The 18156-nt window shown below is 45.8% G+C and overlaps 2 protein-coding genes across 3 annotated transcripts in view; one reads left to right on the top strand and one right to left on the bottom strand.

Moving 5' to 3' along the window:
• The window catches only part of XKR9 (XK related 9), a 13574-nt gene extending 9327 nt beyond the window's left edge, over nt 1–4247 (bottom strand). The window contains exon 1 of the mRNA XM_019549102.1: nt 4089–4247. The gene's annotated coding sequence lies outside the window, so the exon portion shown is untranslated. The remainder of the gene's footprint in view (nt 1–4088) is intronic.
• Nucleotides 4248–13990: 9743 nt separating this feature from the next.
• Nucleotides 13991–18156, top strand: part of LACTB2 (lactamase beta 2) — a 26882-nt gene continuing 22716 nt past the window's right edge. The window contains exons 1-3 of one of the 2 annotated variants that reach the window (XM_019549082.1): nt 13991–14172; nt 14794–14957; nt 16268–16394. In XM_019549082.1, the coding sequence (XP_019404627.1) occupies nt 14051–14172; nt 14794–14957; nt 16268–16394 (413 nt within the window). In that variant the 5' untranslated portion in view covers nt 13991–14050. The remainder of the gene's footprint in view (nt 14173–14793; nt 14958–16267; nt 16395–18156) is intronic. The other variant, XM_019549089.1, reaches the window with a different exon arrangement.

The raw sequence follows: 18156 nt of genomic DNA, 5'->3' as shown, positions 1-18156 counted from the left end.
AAGAAAGATGGCAGGGGGAGAAGTGGGTGGGGATGGAGTCCCAGGGCCCCCCCCCCATCCACACCTGCTCCCCCTTCCCTCCTCCTGCTTGGGGTCCAGGCCCACTCCCCCCGCTCCCTGCCACAGCAATGGGTGGAAGGGAGGACTAGGCCTGGGCCTGGGCCCAATGCTGTGGAGGACTTCCTGGGCCCAAGGGCAGGAAGAAGCTGGGCCACAGCGGCAGGGGGGAAGAGTGGGCCCAGGCCTGACGCGGGGGAAGAGGCTCACTCCTCCCTTCCCCCGTAGCTGCTGTGTTGGCCCGGGTCAGCCCACTGTCTGGTTCCCCCACTGCCACAGCAGGGTGGCTTTTCCCTCGGCTAAGGCTCATTCCCCCACCACATGTTGGGGCCCGGGCCTAGTCCTCCCCTGGCGCCACTGTCACTACTGATGCCACGGCATGCCTGCTCCTCCCCACCATGTCAGGCCCACTTGGGTATGGGAGTGGGGGAGGAGTGGGCCCAGGCCTGAGGTGGGGAGGAGGCCTGCTCCTTCCCTCCCCCAGCTACTAATGCTGCTGCAGCAATGTTGGGCTGGGCCCGCTGTTGTCCTGCCCCATTGTGGTGGGTCAGCTTTTCCCCCACTCAGGCCCACTCCCTTGATTAATCATAGAATTTGCACTATGTATAGGGTAGCTGGTAGTGAAGACATTTAAAGATTTCTATTTCTGGATTCTTGTGACTTGTATTTTGAGAAGGTCTGACACTTCTATCATTTGCAGAAAATCATTTATATTTAGGGAGAGAGTTAGGCTTTAGATGTAGAAATGGTTGTTCTTTATAGCACAAAATTCTATTCAGCCTCTACTAAATTAGAAAATGCTTAAAACTACTGCATGAAAGAAGCAAGGATTTTTGTGGATGGTATCTTATTGAACTAACTGCATAATTGGGAAAGATTTCACTAAGAGCCTTGTATAGACATTCAGTTTCTCCTGGGAAACCAGCAACTCTTGGGCTTTTTCAGATGTTCAGACTTTTTTTCCCCAAAATTAAAACAGCCACTCCAAGAGAAAAATAACCTAGGAACAGCCAAGATTAAATCACAAGAGAGTTTCTCCTGGGAGAGCAAATATCTGTACATGCTATGGTCTGTGTGTATAGATATTTGAATGCTGAGGCCCCAAAGAGCTTGAGGTTCTGACACTGTGCAGCCAGGCAGGTGCCCTGTGCACATAACTCAGTGTACTTTGCAGGCTCCTTTAGTCTGTTGGCAACAGATGACATAGGGCAGCCATGACTAGTTGATCCAGACTGCCCATGGTCAGCCTGTGTTTCCCTGAAGCACAATATGAGATTATGAAGGGGGTGTGTTCTGCTGGAACAGCGGAATCTAGCAAGCAACACACTGTCCCCCGGGAGGGTCAGGGGAGGGCACTTGAGGGAAGTGTAATGAGGACTATGTTCTTTTCTGAGAGAAGTTTCTGGGTAAGTTTCTCTATCAGGAGAACAAACCTGGGAGAATTCTCCCAGATTACTGGAATGTGCATATGCAGCCAACTTTAAGTCTAGATTCACTATACCCACAGCATTCTTTTCCTCCACCCAGCTAGTTACTTTGTCAGTAGGACACGGAGCAATGGCTTGAAGTTGCAGCAAAGTATATTTAGGATTGATGTCATGAAAAACTTCTTCACTGGCAGTGGAATAGATGGTCCGGGGAAGTTGTGGATTCTCCATCGCTGGAGGTGTTCAGAAAGACATCAGACAACCACTGGTTGGGGATGATAATAGGCACTGCTATGCCTTATGCTCTGCTAAGGGTATTTCTCATACTCCTAGGCTCTGCTGGTTGCCCCCTTTCCTCCTTTCCAATACGTCATGGTGTTTTTAAGCCTTCCTCAGAGGCACTGGGTGATGGCTGTAGCCAAAGCTGGGGGGGGTTCACTGGGGTGTGCCAATGCTGCTGCTGGGACTTAAAGCCTGAAGTTTCTGGTTAAAGGGCTACACTCATGGCAAGACTGGTTGTTGTATCTGGGGTCAGGAAAGTATTTTACCCTGTGGTCAGATTGGTATGGGCTGTAGAAGTTTTTGCCTGCATATGTAGCAGGTGGCGTGGCCCTCTACTTGGGATCTCTTGAGCCTATATTAACAACCTTTTATAAAAGCAGAACATGGGCTGCCATGGTTACCCTGCTTTATCTGTGACAGGTTAGAGTGTTATGTCTTATGTTTTTCTGGTTTGATGGTAGTTTTAAAAAGAATTTAGATTATGGGTTTGTATAAGATGGTTTGGATAGGGATGATCCTCAGGGAGAGGTTTGGCTTAGATGATCTATGGAGTTCCCTTCTGGCCCTACTTCTCTGATTCTGAGTGAACTTTGGTACAGAATATAGATAAGCTCAATTGAGCTTTGTTTTGTAATTGTGTTCTGGTATCTTTTATTTACACACCACTATAAACTAATAGTATATAAACAGTGTTCATCCAGAAGTGAATATATTCAGTATATACGGATCACTTCATCAGTAATGACATTTAATCACTTTTGGAACAATATATCCTCTCTGACAACAACATTGTGTACCATGTCTAGGATGAAGATTTATTTTTAGATTTATATCCCTTCATATCCAAAAAGGCTTAAAATAAATGGCAAATAACCCACAGATAAGAAACAACAGTAAACTCCCGAAGTGACACCCCAAATCTGAAAATTCTACTCTCCCACTTCTGCTTCCCCACCAAACACCCAAAAAAACAAACCCTCCCAAGCATTTTTCTTCCCAACTTCCATTTACATCTAGATATAAAAAAACTCTTCCCACAGCTGCTCTCCCTCCTCCACTATTCCCATCTTCTCCTGCTCCCCTGCCTCACACTCAGGTGAGATACCTCCTCCCACTCCCAACATCTCTGCCAAGCCCACGCCTCCTTCGTCTGCTGAGGATCTGTGGCTGTCCCCCAAAACCCATAACTCCTTCCCTTTCCCCCAACATTTACAACATCAAATTTAAAAAAAAGCATAAATGTGAAACAGCCAAAAGATATGCTATTCCAGTCCCTTCTGAACTGCAATACCAAAGGGCGCTTTTGAGTGTCACCCACTTTGGTGCCTGCCCAGGGAAGCTGGACAGCTGCATAAGACCTGCAGATTGGACACTTGTGTCTACCTGGGCTGAACTCCAGCCCACCCCTATAGGGGAGGACAAGGAAAACAGAGTCATGGTAAAAGTTCTTCAGCAGAGAGGGAATGAAAAAAAGTCTCTCAATTTGAAACTATAAAATGAATGTAGGTATAGCTATTCCCAGAAAAACAAATGAAGCTTCTGACCCAATACTGCAGATCTCATATTCCTATTCAGTGAGCAAAAATCTGATTTCTGATGTTGGAATCTGCCATGATTGCACATGGGCAATATGGAACCAGATATCTGAAGTCAGATTTTAAGATAGTCTCTGATATCTGTATGTGAAAAATGCATGTGAAAATTGGGTAGCTGCTCATCTAACTACTTATATGCCCTCATCACTGCAATATCTTAGTACCTCATAAACCTTAATAAATATGCTTGTTTACCTCCCTGTTCATTAGGGAATTAATAATACCTCATCTTTTTTCAGAAAATGCAGGCAGGCAGGCAGTTCAAAACATACACTGAATCCATATTTCAAATATCCTAGTTCAGTGTTTCAACCAGGAGTCCATGGCCAAATGTATATTTTCAAGAGCATCTGAAATCCCAGCTGAAAACTGGACCTGTATGATGTCCACAAAGGGGTATAATCGATGCCAAAAATTCGAATGGCAGATTATTCCCTTGTAACCTGTAGGTTACAGGTTCAGTGCTGATTGAGAGAAGAATACCATATACTATGACTTGCAGCACTGGGAATTGTCTAGTTTCTATCCCAGTACAAGAGACCCAAACTTGATAAGATAGCTTCCACAAGAAGTACAGCAGATCTGCAGGCCAACATAAATACCTGCCCACTGGAAACCAAACATACCTTTACAGAGACATTCTAAGATCAAGCAGAAGTGGTACAACATTATAAATATTTACGGTTTAAAGTGCATACAAAAAGCTGTTATAAAATACAGACTTTACCTTATTGCCTGCTATTGGCAACTAAAGTTCACCATAAATTTATTGTCTACTCAGGGTAGATCTGAAGTCTTGAAAGTTTTCAAACCGGTATTTCTGTTTTCTTTCTCTAACATTTATAACCAGGAAAAGTAAAAGGTACACAGCATCAGGAAAACTGAAACATAAATTTCTTGGTGACCATGTGACACAGTTAATAATCTGCCAGCTTCCTCAAACTGTCATTCCTTATGATTATGAATGTGTAAGTTATTCTAACAAGAATTTTAAGAAGCCTTGCTATGGGACCCCGCATTGTGACAATAGCATTTAGTGTAGAAGCAGCAAAGACGTGTTGAAACGATAAAGATTTTTGTGGATGGTATCTTTTATTGGACCAACTCTACGGTTGTAATAGATTCAGACAAGCTTTCAAATGAAGTATATTCTTTTTGAGTTGGAATGATATTTTTAGACTCTCATAGCTGTAACCCAGCTTTTTTCAGTTTCTAAATAAAGGTTTTCAAGCTATTTGTCTAAATGATGACTAAATTCCTAGGGTATTACCTGCAAATATCTTAAAATAGCTGAGTCATTAACCTAGATGCTGTAACCCAGACTAGGGAGACGCATTCAAAAAGCATGAGCCTAAATTGATTCAATCTTTGCAGGTTAGTCTAAGCTGCCTAGGTTGAACCAGTTTGCAAATGTACAGATATTCCCTATGGACTGAGGAAATGCAGGCACATGCCTGCAGTGGCTCAGGCCAGAAGCCAGACGGCACTAGAGAAGGCCTCCCTTACCTTAAATAGTGCTGAGCTGAGGAGGGGGCATGGCCAGGCCCTGGCAGGACACTCTGATTAAGGAGATCCACCTGCACCATTCCAGGCTTTTCCCTGCTCGCTGCTCAGTGGGTAGGAGCATTGCCTGACCCGTCTCTGCTAGCACTCTGAGGCAAAGCAGGGTGGGCAAAGTCTTGGTCCTGATCCAAGGAAGAAACAGAGGGACATTAACAAATGACCTGTTGATGAGCTCCCAAAAGCCCTAAGTGGACACTGTCCTGTCTGCCTTTGTCCTGTCCCAGTGAAACTGGAGACACACACACACACCCACCCCCACTTCAGCTTTAGCTAGCACACCACATGCCAGCTAGGGTCTGTGGGGCTGGGTTCTGTGCTGTGGGAGATGGGAGGGAGGGAGGGGGGAATCCCTGCTTGAGCAGTGGTTAGGAGGGGCAGGGAGAAGCCAGGCAGATCCTGCTATGCCTGTAGTCTCTGCCAGAGCTCTGGCTAGGGAGCAGAGGGGTAGGGCCAGCCCTGTTCTCTGGAGCAGACAGCTTGGCCCAGCCCAGCGCAGACCAGAGCCGGAAAACATCTGGGATGCTGTGGGACTCTGGTTTAACTTAAACTAGAAAGGGGTCTGGGACAGACATTGCATAAACTGGTTTGACCCAAATCAGTTAAGCCTGCTGCTGCATTGAACCAGGTTTATCTTAAACCAGTTTCAGCCATTTTGATACTGGTTTATGTCCACTGAATGTATGTTCTGTTATAGGTTTAAACCAGTTTCTGATCACTTAAACTGGTTTATGTGTAATGTTTGTCCCTAACCTCGGTGGGTTTCAACCTTTTTAGACTCAAAGCTTGCCTTATTAGACTGAAGGAACTCCTCAGAAAATTCCAGCTCTTAGCTTTAAATCATTTATTGACTACAAAAAAAATTACAGAGCAATTCTTCTCAGAAAGATCACAACAGGTCAGAATGTTTTTAACACTATGGATCCTTATTTCAAATCTCTGGGTTTATCTTGTGAATCAGGTATATGTATTTGCATACCTAATGCTGCTAATATCACACAGCACATCATAGCACCCTTAAAAGGATTTAATCGTACTTTGGACCACATCCAAAACAGCAGGTGTGCATCTAGATTTAGGTGACTAAAGGCCTTTCAAAATCTGACTCTGAGGTAAGATCATATTTCAAAACACCAAGCAACATACATTTAGGATTTTCAAAGATCACTTCATTTTTTTAGTTCTTTTTCATCATTTATAACTCACATGTTCCCTACTTCAGAATTTCCCAAATATATAATACACTAAAATGCAAAACTGCTCTTCAGATCAGAAAAACTGAAACAGGGATTATGTTTATATGTGCTATTTATGCACTTTAAGCTTACTGCTTGAAGTAAAATACAGCACAGTAAGCTTTCCCTGGGAGCACATCTACACATATGCCCATTGGGAGCAAACTTGCTCTGCCCATGGATCTGCTGGATGCCAGCCCCATGCTAGCAGAGGGCACCAGGGCCAGGCTGAGGCTCCAGGAGCAGGGAGAGCTGTTCTGCATCCAAGGCAGCTGCCTCCCAGCCCTGCGCCCCAATCAGCACTGACAGGGCTAGGAAATAGTCCCCTGCCCTGGGCAGCTGCTTGCCTCCCAGCCTTGCACCCCAATCAGCAGATCAAAATGGGAGCTGGGGCACCATCCCCTGCCCGGACAGCTGCCTGCTTCCTAGGCCCCATTCTACCAATTGGAGCTAGTCCTACCCAGGCTAGGAGCTCAGAGAGAATTGCTAAAGCACCTAAGAAAGTATAATAAAAAAAAAAAAACCCTAAGAAAGTATAACAACAGTTTCAGCAGGACACGCTGACCTCATTTTTAAGAGGCATTTTACTTTTCTGTAGCTGGTAGTAGGGACAAAAAATGAAGATAAATGTGTTTGGCATTGCAAAAAGAACTTAATTCTTCAAAGGGTGCTACTGCTGCCACCTTCAGACCAAATAGATTTATAGCTCCTCTATATGTTTAGAAAAGGCATTATATGTTGGCATGACACATTAAGCCAATAAAGACATAAGTTTGCAATCCTTCATTTCAAAGGAAAATTACTGAGATGCTAAAAAAAGACTTGATTTTATAAGCAGTCAAAATCTGATAAGATTTTTACCCTCAAACTTTAAGGACTATGTAGAAAAGTTGAATTAATATTAAAAAAGGTAGACTACTGAAATATACAACTTACCTAAGTATCTTTGGTTACCATTTTAATCCATCACATTACCTAAAAGCTAAATTGTGCTAGGTGACTGGACCATCAAGCAAGTGCAGATATACTACAAAAGCAGCATTATGGGGTACTTCATCCTGTCTGAGGTCAATTCCATTCATAGAGCCTTTGTACAGACCACAGGAATAATCCATGGGTGAGAGTGAGAGGGAACATTGTGTATCGGGACCACCGGTGAGTTAAGGAGCATATATGCATAAACATGTAGCATGACCCCAAGTATGTAATGCCCCTCTGTAGCTCCTGCTAAGGAGCCTGACACGAAAAACTACTGTTACGAATGTGGTATAAACAGGGCCAGCCTATCCTAGGGACGAAGTGGGCAGTTACCCAGGGTAGAATTAAAGCAGTGCCATTTCTAAAGCTAAACGATCTCTGCATTTTGATTAGTCAGTATGGCTAGTTATGTGAATGCTGAGGAGAGCAGGCAAAGCTAGTATTTTGCCCAGAACAGCTCTGAATATAAATAAGATTGGCTTTGTGCAGTTTTGAAGGCACAAATCTATGGATATAACCTTCTGTCCTCTGGTCCAGCTACTACTGCCTGTAGGTTTTCTAGTGTGCATTTATAAAAACTACCAACCAGAATTTGGCCCCAGGGATTAGATTTTACATGAAACGCTTAATGTGCAAAAGACTTAATTCTACTGTGCATTAGCGTGGTGGGCAAAACCCGTGCTAATACACTAATGTGCATTAGATTTAGTCAAATGCATATTAACATCACAAAAAACTGTTCATCTGTGTTTATATGCAGTAGCGCCGATTATGGTGAATTAAATACCTGTCATAATAGGTACTAAACTTATTAATGAACATGTACACATGCACACCATGTAAAATAAAGACACTCAGCCTTTATGGACTTCCTTTCTTAATTCTAATTGAAGTAAACCCATGCCAAATTAATACCTGCTTCTTAACTGCAACATTATTTTCATGCTGGCTAAGACAAATATAAAGGAAACACATATTCCTTACCTGCACAGTTTATATTCTAAAGAGTCAATTGGAGATATACATCTTTTTGAGTTTTTCAGGTCTTTACAGCCTAGAGAGTGTGGGGTTTACCGTTTCTCTACACGTGGAAAGGAATCCTGCTAGTGGTTCTAGGTTTCACACGCGTAAGGAAAGCAACCCTGTTACAAGAATATGATTTTTTAAAAACCACTTGCAAAATGATTCAAGGAGAAACGTTGCTACATAGTTATCAGTGGGTCCATCTACGTAAGATGCTTTACTGTGCATCTACATGTGCAGACGCTTACTGCACAGTAATTGGCTCTAATCGCAAGTAAATTTGCTACCTGCAAATGCAAGTAGCAAATTTACTCAAGATTACTTACTGCACAATAGCACATGTGTAGATACCTAACTGGGAGCAAAGGCGCAGGGGGCAGGAGATTGCTCCCTGACCCTGGGAGCTGCCTGCTGCTGGGGCAGGCTCTACCATCAGAGCCTGGGCAGGGACAGTATCCCCTTTCCTCCAGCAGCAGGGAGCTCCCAGCCCCCACTCCATGACCTCGGGGCTGGGGCTGGGAGATCCTTATTTTTGAGCTCAAGCCCTGTGGTCATGGGGCTGGGGCCAGGAGATCCTCATCTCCCGGCCTCAGCCCCATGGTTGTGGCACCGGAAGATCCTTCTCTTCCAGCACCAGCGCTGTGGTTGCGGGGCTGGTGCTGGGAGAGAAAGATCTTCCAGCACCGGCCCAATAACCGCAGAGCTGGTGCTGGGAGAAAAGGATCTCCCAACCCAGGCCCCACAGTCCCAGAGGGGGGGCTGGGAGCTGCCTATTGCCAAGGCAGGGGGACACTGTCCGCACCTCAGCTCATGACAGAGCCCACCCAGGCAACAGCCAGCTCCCAGAGGCAGGGAGCAATGTCCCAGCCCCTGCCAGGGGACAGCTGTCTCCTGGTCCCTGGGCTACCACCCAAGGGGAGCTTGAAGCTCCCCCTGGAGCTCCAGGGGTCCACTGCAGGGTACAGAAAGTGGGAGCAGTCTGCTGCTACAAGAAGCAAATTTGTTCCTGCATCCCTGCACATGTAGACACATGTCCAGGAGTTTACTCTTGAGTAATTTACTCGAGAGTAAACTGATCCCAGTTTCACTAGTCTCTTTGGATTTCACATTTACGATATCACTGAGCCTTCAATGAGCTGAGGCACTAGGGTCCTGGAGAGTAGGGGAACTGGGTGCCCAAGATGAGTGGTCGTTCCTTAAGGAGACAATACTCAGAGCCCAAGGGTGACAATCCCAACAAGAAGCAAAGGGGGCAAGAGTGCCCAAAAGCCCCCCTGGCTTACCAAGGGCATTTGTGAATGCCTGATTGCCAAAAAGGAGGCGTACACCCAGTGGAAAGGAGGGCTCATCACCAAAGAGAAGTATACCTCCACCGCTCAGGTCTGTAGGGGGGCTGTTAGAAAAGCTAAGGCAGATACGGAACTAGGGCTAGCATCAAGGATAACAAAAAGTCCTTTTTTAAATACACAGGGAGAATGAAAAGACCCCGGGGTAATGTGGGGCCCCTGCAGGATATGCTTGGCAATCTGGTGGTCGCACCAGAGGAGAAAGCAGACCTCTTTAACAATTTCTTTGCCTCTATTTTCTTGTGCAGGGACCTGGGCTCACCTACCGAGATTCAGGACAGACTTGGGAGAAACGCCACCAAGCCTAGGATCAGGGAGGACCAGGTTAGAGAACTTCTGTGGGGGCTGGACGTGTTCAAATCAGCAGGTCCAGATGCTCTCCACCCCAGGGTGTTGAGGGAATTGGCAGGGATTATTGCGGGGCCCCTGGCATGGCTTGTGGTGCTCTGGCCAGGTGCCGAACAACTGGAAGAGGGCCAATGTGGTCCCCATCTTTAAAAAAGGGAAGAGGGAGGACCTGGGCAACTATAGGCCCGTTAGTCTTACTTCAATCCTGGGGAAGCTCTTTGAGAAGATTATCAAGGAGCACATCTGTGATGGGCCAGCAGCGGGGATGATGCTCAAGGGCAACCAGCATGGTTTCATTAGGGGCAGGTCATGTCAGACCAACCTGATTGCCTTCTACAATCAGGTCACAAAATCACTGGATGCGGGTGTCGCGGTGGATGTAGTCTTTCTGGACTTCAGGAAGGCCTTTGACACTGTCTCCCACCCCATTCCGTTTAAAAAGCTAGACAACTGTGGCACTGATGCCTGCACAGTCAGATGGATTGCAAATTGGCTGAAGGGTCACACTCACAGAGTGGTGGTGGACGGATCATTTCGACCTGGAAGGAAGTGGGCAGTGGGGTCTTTATTAGCAATTTGGACAACAGGGTGAAGAGCAGCCTGTTTAAATTTGCAGATGATACCAAGATTTGGGGTGAGGTGGGCACACTAGAAGAGAAGGAAAGATTACAGCAGGACCTGGACAGGTTACAGGGGTGGGCAAATGAAAATAGGATGGGATTTAATACTGACAAGTGCAGGCCGTCTATAAACTTACTAGGGGGGACCAGAGGGTTTGGGAGAGATGTTGTTCCCCTGAGTGCCTCCCAGAGTAACAAGGAATAAGGGTCGTAAGTTGCTAGAGAGTAGGTTGACACTAGACATTAGAAGGCACTGCTTCACAGTCAGGGCGGCTAGGATCTGGAACCAACTTCCAAAGGAAGTGGTGATGGCTCCTACCCTGGGGTCTTTAAGTGGAGGCTCGACGTTTACCTGGCTGGGGTCATTTGAGCCCAGTTTTCTCTCCTCCCCACGGCAGGGGGTCTGACTAGAAGATCTACAAGGTCCCTTCTGACCCTACATCTATGATTCTATGAAACTGTATGAATTAATATAAACTGATATGATAGCTTATATTTTAGTGTCTGAAACTCATAGGAATAATATCTGGAAATACATATATAGCAAAAAGTTTGCCTGGGTACTCTAATGTTACATATTCTAATTTCAGTGTATATTTTCTACATTTGTTGTTTATATGAACTTCAAGAAAAGCACACATTTACTGCTGAGTTCATCCAAGAGCAGTTTCTGAAGAGGCTAGTAATCAGGATTTTCAGTTTCATGACACTCTAAGCACAGTAAGTATGTTGCAGCACTTTAAAAACTCTAGAAAGCAGATTGCATACTAAGTAAATTACTACTTGGGAAAGAGCACTTTGGAAAGGACAAAATTCACTGAGAAAGAGGATGAAGATTGGCTGAAAAAATACCAGCTAGATAGAAAAGGCAGTATCTACAGCTACCCTGGATTGTCTAGGCTGTAGAAATGCAATTTATATTCTTCCTTAGTCTCACTGAAGTTAAACTACAATATTTTGTACAGAAATGGATTCAAGCATCTCTAAAATCTCTCTCTCTAGTTCATATTGTGCATAGCTTTCATCAAGTATATAGGACTCCATTCAGAGCCCACTGAGATCAGTGAAAAGATTTCCACTGCCAGTGGGGGCTCCCTTGGAGTCACCAGGGCCAGAAACAAACTCAAGTAGCCTTTTGGTTGCCCTGGCTCACACCAGGGACCAAGGTTGCCTGAAGCAGGGGTTAGCATCCACACTTGAAGAGGGGCTGCAGAAATGGCGTGTAAACTAGAATCCTTCTCTCCCTTCCCTAATCTACTTTAAGAGCTGCCGGACCGTAACCTAGCACTGGACCATAACCTACCTACGTTGCACATGTGGCATTATGATGCATGTATTTAAGCTGCAAACAGCTGTGCCGGGCTCTGGAGCTCAGGCATAAGCTTCATGCTGGTGGTGACTGCCGTGCACCTCAGAGCAGACAGCAGGAGGGCTGTGCTGCCTCAGGGCCAGGCCCTATCCCCACTGTCCGCTCCGAGGTGCACAGCAGTCACCGCCAGCACGGATCTGATGCCGGAGCTGTGGAGCCCGGCACAGCTGTTTGCAGCCTGCCTGCTGCTTGCTGCAGCTGCCCAGAATCCAGGCTGACTACAAACAGCTGTGCCGGGCTCCAGAGCCCTGCCAACACCGGAAGTGGGGGAGAGACCAAGGTTGTGCTGCCTCAAGCCCATCCCCCACCACCCACTCTGAGGCGTGCGTGCATGCGCCAGTACAGAGCTAATGCCGAAGCCCAGCACAGATGTTTGCAGCCTGCCTGCTGCAGCAGCCCAGAGCCCAGGCCAGCTACAAGCAGCTGCTCTGGGCTCCAGAGCCCAGTCATCAGCTGTGCTGGCAGCAGGGGAGAGGCCAGGGTTGTGCTGCCTCAGGCCCTGCCCACCATCTGCTCTGAGGCGCGCATGCAGCTGTCTGCGGACTCCTGGCTGCAGCCAGCCCCAGCTCTGGGTAGCTGCTGCCAACTATGGAGCCCAGGCTGCTTGCAGCATGGCTTGCAGCTGAGCCGGCCTGATTCCCACTCGCTCCAAGCCCAGCAATGACCCAGTCCCCCTACTGGGATAAGACTGACACTGCCCCTTGCCAGGAGCGACGCACATTTGCGGGCTTAGCTGTGTGGAGTGGGTGGGTAGTGGGGCTGATGGGCAGACTCTGGGCAGGGGCCTCGGCCAGCTACACTGCACCCCGGGGTCTGGCTCCCCAGGGAACCACAGGGGCTCCAGCAGGCCCAGGGCATTGTTGGGTCGGACTTTGTCTTGCAGCCCAGCAGCCTGGCTCTGTGCACCCATGCATCTGGTTCTGTATGTTTGTCTGCCTCTGGTTCTGTGCATCTGTGCACGTGTCTGTTCTGGTTCTCTGTATTTGTGCATATGTGGTTCTGTGTGTGCATGCATGTGGTTCTCAGTGTGCGTGGGTGAGTGCCTGGTTCTCTCTCTGCTCTCCTTTCTCTCTCTCTTTCTCTCTCATTTTTTTTTCTCTCTCACTGTAACATTTAACAAAAAAAGTACACAACAAAGGCAATATTTATGATTATTAAATTTACTAATATGCAGTGCATCCTGCCATGTACCATCCCCCACCCCCAATTTTGTTTTTTGGCATGCTGGCACTTCGGCACCTTCCAAGGTAGACATTGTGGTTTTTTCAGCACTCCAGCCAAAACGCTGCCTATCCTGGGTTAGATTTTTTTACTCAGCAGGGCAGTTGGAAGAGTGCCAGAGTGCAAGCCAGATCTGGCTGATAGGCAGCATCCAGCTGTAGGGGTTGTTCAGTCTGACGTTGATCTATCTGCTTGTAGCAGGGGAGGGGTGGAGGCGGCCCTGATCTGGATGTGCAGGGGACAGAGTGGCTTCAATGTGGATCATGGCAACGTGGAAACAGCCCAGTCCTGGTCTGGGTCCGGACATGTGGGGTCTGGCAGGACGGCCCTGATCCAGACACACAGGTAGGGAATAGGGCATGTGCGGCCCTGGTCTGGAGTTGTGGCTGCCGGCAGGGAGAGCAGCCCAGCCTGATCCGGACACACTTGGAGGGTGGGCCTCATCTCCTTTCACTACAATGGCCCGAATGAGCCTAGAGCTGGCCCCATGACGCTTCCAACAGGGCCCACAAGGTTTGCAACCCCTAAGTGAGCCCCACAGCCAAACGCCGTGGCTCCACAGGCCAGATTTGGCTGGTGGGATGGAGCAGGAGCACCCCTACGTCGGACAATGGATTGCTTTGGCTAGGGCTGATCCTGCCTCAGGCAGGGGGTAAACTAGAGGATGCCCGGAGGTCCCTTCCTTCACTGCGCCTCTTCCGGGGCTCCGCTGGGAGCGAAAATGCCAGGGCGATGCCTGGCCAGCTCAATCCTGCTCGCCGCGCTCAGCATAAGGTACGCAAACACCCGACCAGCAGCGACGCGGAGCAGCAGCCAAGCCCCGCCCCTCAGCACCGCTCAGCTGGGAGCGGAACCATGTCGGGGGCAGGGGGGAAGGACATGTTTCGGATGATGCACACTGTTCGTTCCGCCACGAGGGGGCACAGGCCGAGGAGGGCTCGCGCGACGGACATAGTACGTTCCGCCTGCCGCCGTTGCGCGCTAACAAGATGGCGGCGCTGCTGCCGCGCATCGAGCAGCTATCGGCGCGAGTGGTGCGTGTGCTGGGCTGCAACCCGGGCCCCATGACCCTGCAGGGCACCAACACCTACCTGGTGGGCACCGGGCCCAGGTAATGGGCACTGCCGGGGCTCCTTTCCCCTCCCCTCCTCACGGGGCTCCATCCTCTCGCCGGATGTGCGAGCCGTGACGTCACAGCGCTGGCCGGGGTGGGGGAGCAGCTGACAGTAGCGCATGCGCGAGGTAGCGAGCTGGGGTCCCTCGGGCCAGTGGCAACGGGTCTGCGCGAGGCTGGAGGCTGGGCCCTGCTTCCGGGCTCTGCCTCAGGCCGTGGCCTGGTTTGAAGCCGGATGGGCAGGCTTCGGTTCAGGCTGGGTTCGAAGAAGGGTCTCTGCAGGATCCCTGTGGCTTCAAGACCCCGGCAGCACTGAAGAAGGAAACTTGGGCATGGCTCCTGCAGCCAGCCCCAGTAGAAAATACCCACTCCTGCAATTGAGATCTCCCCCAAGCCCAGCCCAGTCCAGCCCATAAGTAGCTTTTCCAGCCAGGCAGGTGTGCTGACTGCCCCTGGGGTATCCGTCACTAAGAGAAAGGCATCTCTGAGGGAGGCTAGTGCCATCTCTGTGTTCAGGGCTCTGTAGTTATAAAACATTAAGTTTTGTGCTAGTCTTCTCTTAATTCTCAGGCTGCTTCTTTTAATGGAATGTCTCTGCCTTCTTTTTTTTAAATGTAGAAGGATCCTCATTGACACAGGAGAGCCAGCAATACCTGAATATATTGGCTGTTTAAAGCAGGCGCTCAATGATTTCAGCATCTCAATACAAGAGATTTTAGTGACACACTGGCATGCTGATCATACTGGCGGCATCTCCGACATATGTAGAAACATCGATAAAGGTAGGCAGAGGATTAATTTTTAGGTGCTGAAGAACTGTGACTTGTTAGGTATGTGGCCAAGGAACTTCTCATTGGGTGTTTTGTAAGCCTGTTAGCTAGATTTTCTGTATGAACTGTACACTATATTTAAATACTTGATGGCATTGCTGCAGTGCATAGTGTAAGTACAGTGAATAGCACACATATTTGATTTAGTCACTGCATTTCTTCTTCCTATTAGCATATGTCTATTTGGAGGAAAGAAGCTTCATTCTACCTTCTCCTTATCCTAGAATGATGAGAAAAAAATCTAGTTTAATATTGATAACTCACACAATAGTAGGAGGTGGATAGTGATATCCAGTACCCTCCTATAGCCTGTTGACCATTATTTTCACTTGAATAGCAAAAGTAAAACAGCCATTCAAATTAGGGATATATATATAAATTTAAATAATTACCCGTTTAAATTTTCTAATGATACTGCTTAAATAATTAACCAATAACAAGGGACCTACTCAAATCATGGTTTCACGATTATTGCAGAAACTGCAAAAAATCAGTTTCCACAGTTTTGCCTAGAATCACTGAAAAAACACCTCTAAAAATAAAATCCTGCTCCCCAGTGGAAAATATACTTACTGCTTCCCCTTTCACATCCCTAATTCAAATGGCTTTTCCTGAATAATAAAGTTCTTTAAAGCATTTGCATTTGGCCGAAAATTATCACATTTTTTCACATCTACCCTTATCGGAAATGAACAGTATATCACATTGATACATATTAAGCTAGACTTTTAAAATTCTAATTAATTAATTTTTTAAACAGTGAAAGCTATTTTTTTTAAAAACTTGATTAACAGCATAGAGAATACAGCCCCTTTCTGTTGTTTTGGGAATATCTCCCACTACGCTTTCCAGGAATTCCCAAATGCTGTTGGAAGTGATGGTATATTTGTGAACAAGAAAATTAGTTTTGAAAATTAAACCAGTAACAGGTTGTAAAACTTTAAAATGAAAATTTCTTAGTAATTTCACTTAGGAAAAAATATTTCTTGTTTTACCTACCAAAAATAGTTTGGCACATCTGTCCCTTCGGAGGTTTTCTTTGGCATTTGAACGATTCTTCCTATGTGGATATGAATTAAGTTGCTCTATTAACATAAGATACTTATGTAAATTTTTTATTCTTTAACTTTGCATGTGCTGTAGACCATGTGTTAATGGTACATCAACTGTCATTTTGAATGTTTATGAAATGGCCTTGTTTAGTCAATTACCACTGTTTAGACAGGAACAATCTGAAATATAATTTTACCTTTTAAAAATAGGTTCCAAATTTCACATTAGTAAGCTTCCACGCAGCCCACCTCGTGAAGAAATTATAGGAAGGGGAGAACAAAAGTATTTATATCTGAAAGATGGAGACGAGGTAAAGACCGAAGGAGCCACTCTCAGGTAAAGATAACTTCTGTGCAAGTTAGCTATATCATTTTTAATACTATGTTATAATTTTTTCATGATTCTTGAGCTGTTGTGTATACTAAGTTTGATCTTAACCAATGATAAATGTAACTAGGGGCCAAGATGTGATATTGTCTGCCCTCCCCAAAAATAAAAGCAGTCAATATATTAACTGTATCTATAGAGTTTTATACTGCTGCCCTTTGCAGTAGAATGAACTGATTTTTAAATTTGATCATTATTTTAAAGTTGATCAGCGTTCATGGTAGACTTCTCAGAGTCTCTAGTGCTTGTTTCTCTTTAAGGTAAAAACCTCCGTTAGTGTGTTTATTTTTGTTACTTGTTTGTAATATGTTTTAGCTTCTGTTTGTTTCAGCACAATTTTATTTGCAGTGAAATTAGATTGATTAGTTATTGGGATAACTCATCATCATTGCTGTGGCCTTAGTCAGTGCACTGAATCCCCGCTAGAGTGTTCTTGATTTGTGCACAAAACACTGGGTACACAATGGGATTTGTTCCTGGTAGTTAGGCAGCTTAAAAGGTACTGACCTGTGCTCTCTGTGGAACCTGCCAGGTCAGCTGGTGCCTACAAATTGTTTGATGCTTTCCAGCTTTTCTTGGCTCAACAAAACATCTACGCATTCATTGCTAAAATGGAAGAGAATTCCAAATAGTAGAACAGCTGATAATTTATATACAAAGCAAAAATGTTTGATGGTTTTACTCCATCATAGTCACATAATTGTTACATAGTGAGCTTTCTGGGTTTTTTTATACAACAAATTGGAAGATAAACATTTATATAATCATACAGTTCTCATATTGTGAACCAAGGTGCATATGATTTGCACTCAGAATTTTTGTAATCTGCTTTTTTTCTTCTGTATATCAAAATCATTCTTTACTATGTTTGGACATATATTTTGCATACTATCTCACAAAAATTTGGATATGGTCAGTTGCACATTAGTGATGTCTCCAAATGGTGAGATGGTGTAGCTAGCATCTATGAAGAGAAAAATGTCTTCTGGATGTGACTGCTTTGAAAAATTCAGTGCAATTTGGAGAGAGTTCTTAGACTATTTTGGCAACCAAACCAGGATTCCTTGCACACCTGTCTCTTTATTTTTTAGCTCTCCCTCTTCCTTCCTTCGTTACCTTTTTTTCTTTTCCCTTTCATTGTTTCTGACAGGCATGTTCAAATGATATGTACAGTTGAGATGTATATTTTTATTTTTGTATTGCATTTAAAAATCAATCAGTACTTTTAAAAATAGAAAATGGCTGGGTGCTGATAATTAGTTAATCATTGCCACTCCCCTAGAATGATGAGTTACCAGATTTTACTGTACTGGAGGTTGTGATAAAAAGGCAGGTGCGATTTTTTTAAGTACAGTTCTTACAGTGGAAATATCTTTTCAAAGATGATACAGTGGTACATTGCTACAGTCGCAAACTTATTTATTGATTAGCTTTATGCTGCCCTTTCCATCAGGGCATCTTACAGTAAGACCATAGGATCATAGGAAAGTAGGGCTTGAAGGACTCATCTAGTACAGCCCCCTGCTCAGGGCAGGATCATGCCTGATAAAACCAACCTAGACAAGTATTTGTCTAACCTGCTTTTGAAAATAATCTAATATTATAAAAAAGCCTCTGTCTGTCTGTCACGCTTTATTCACACCCAGGTTGGCTGTCTGAAACAATCAGAGTGCTCCAACAGTGTTCCAGACAGACAGCAGCGGAGCACCAC

The sequence above is a fragment of the Crocodylus porosus genome, unplaced genomic scaffold, assembly GCF_001723895.1.
Source record: "Crocodylus porosus isolate Cpor-Errol unplaced genomic scaffold, CroPor_comp1, whole genome shotgun sequence".
Taxonomy (NCBI): domain Eukaryota; kingdom Metazoa; phylum Chordata; order Crocodylia; family Crocodylidae; genus Crocodylus; species Crocodylus porosus.
This window is presented reverse-complemented; position numbering and strand designations above follow the sequence as displayed.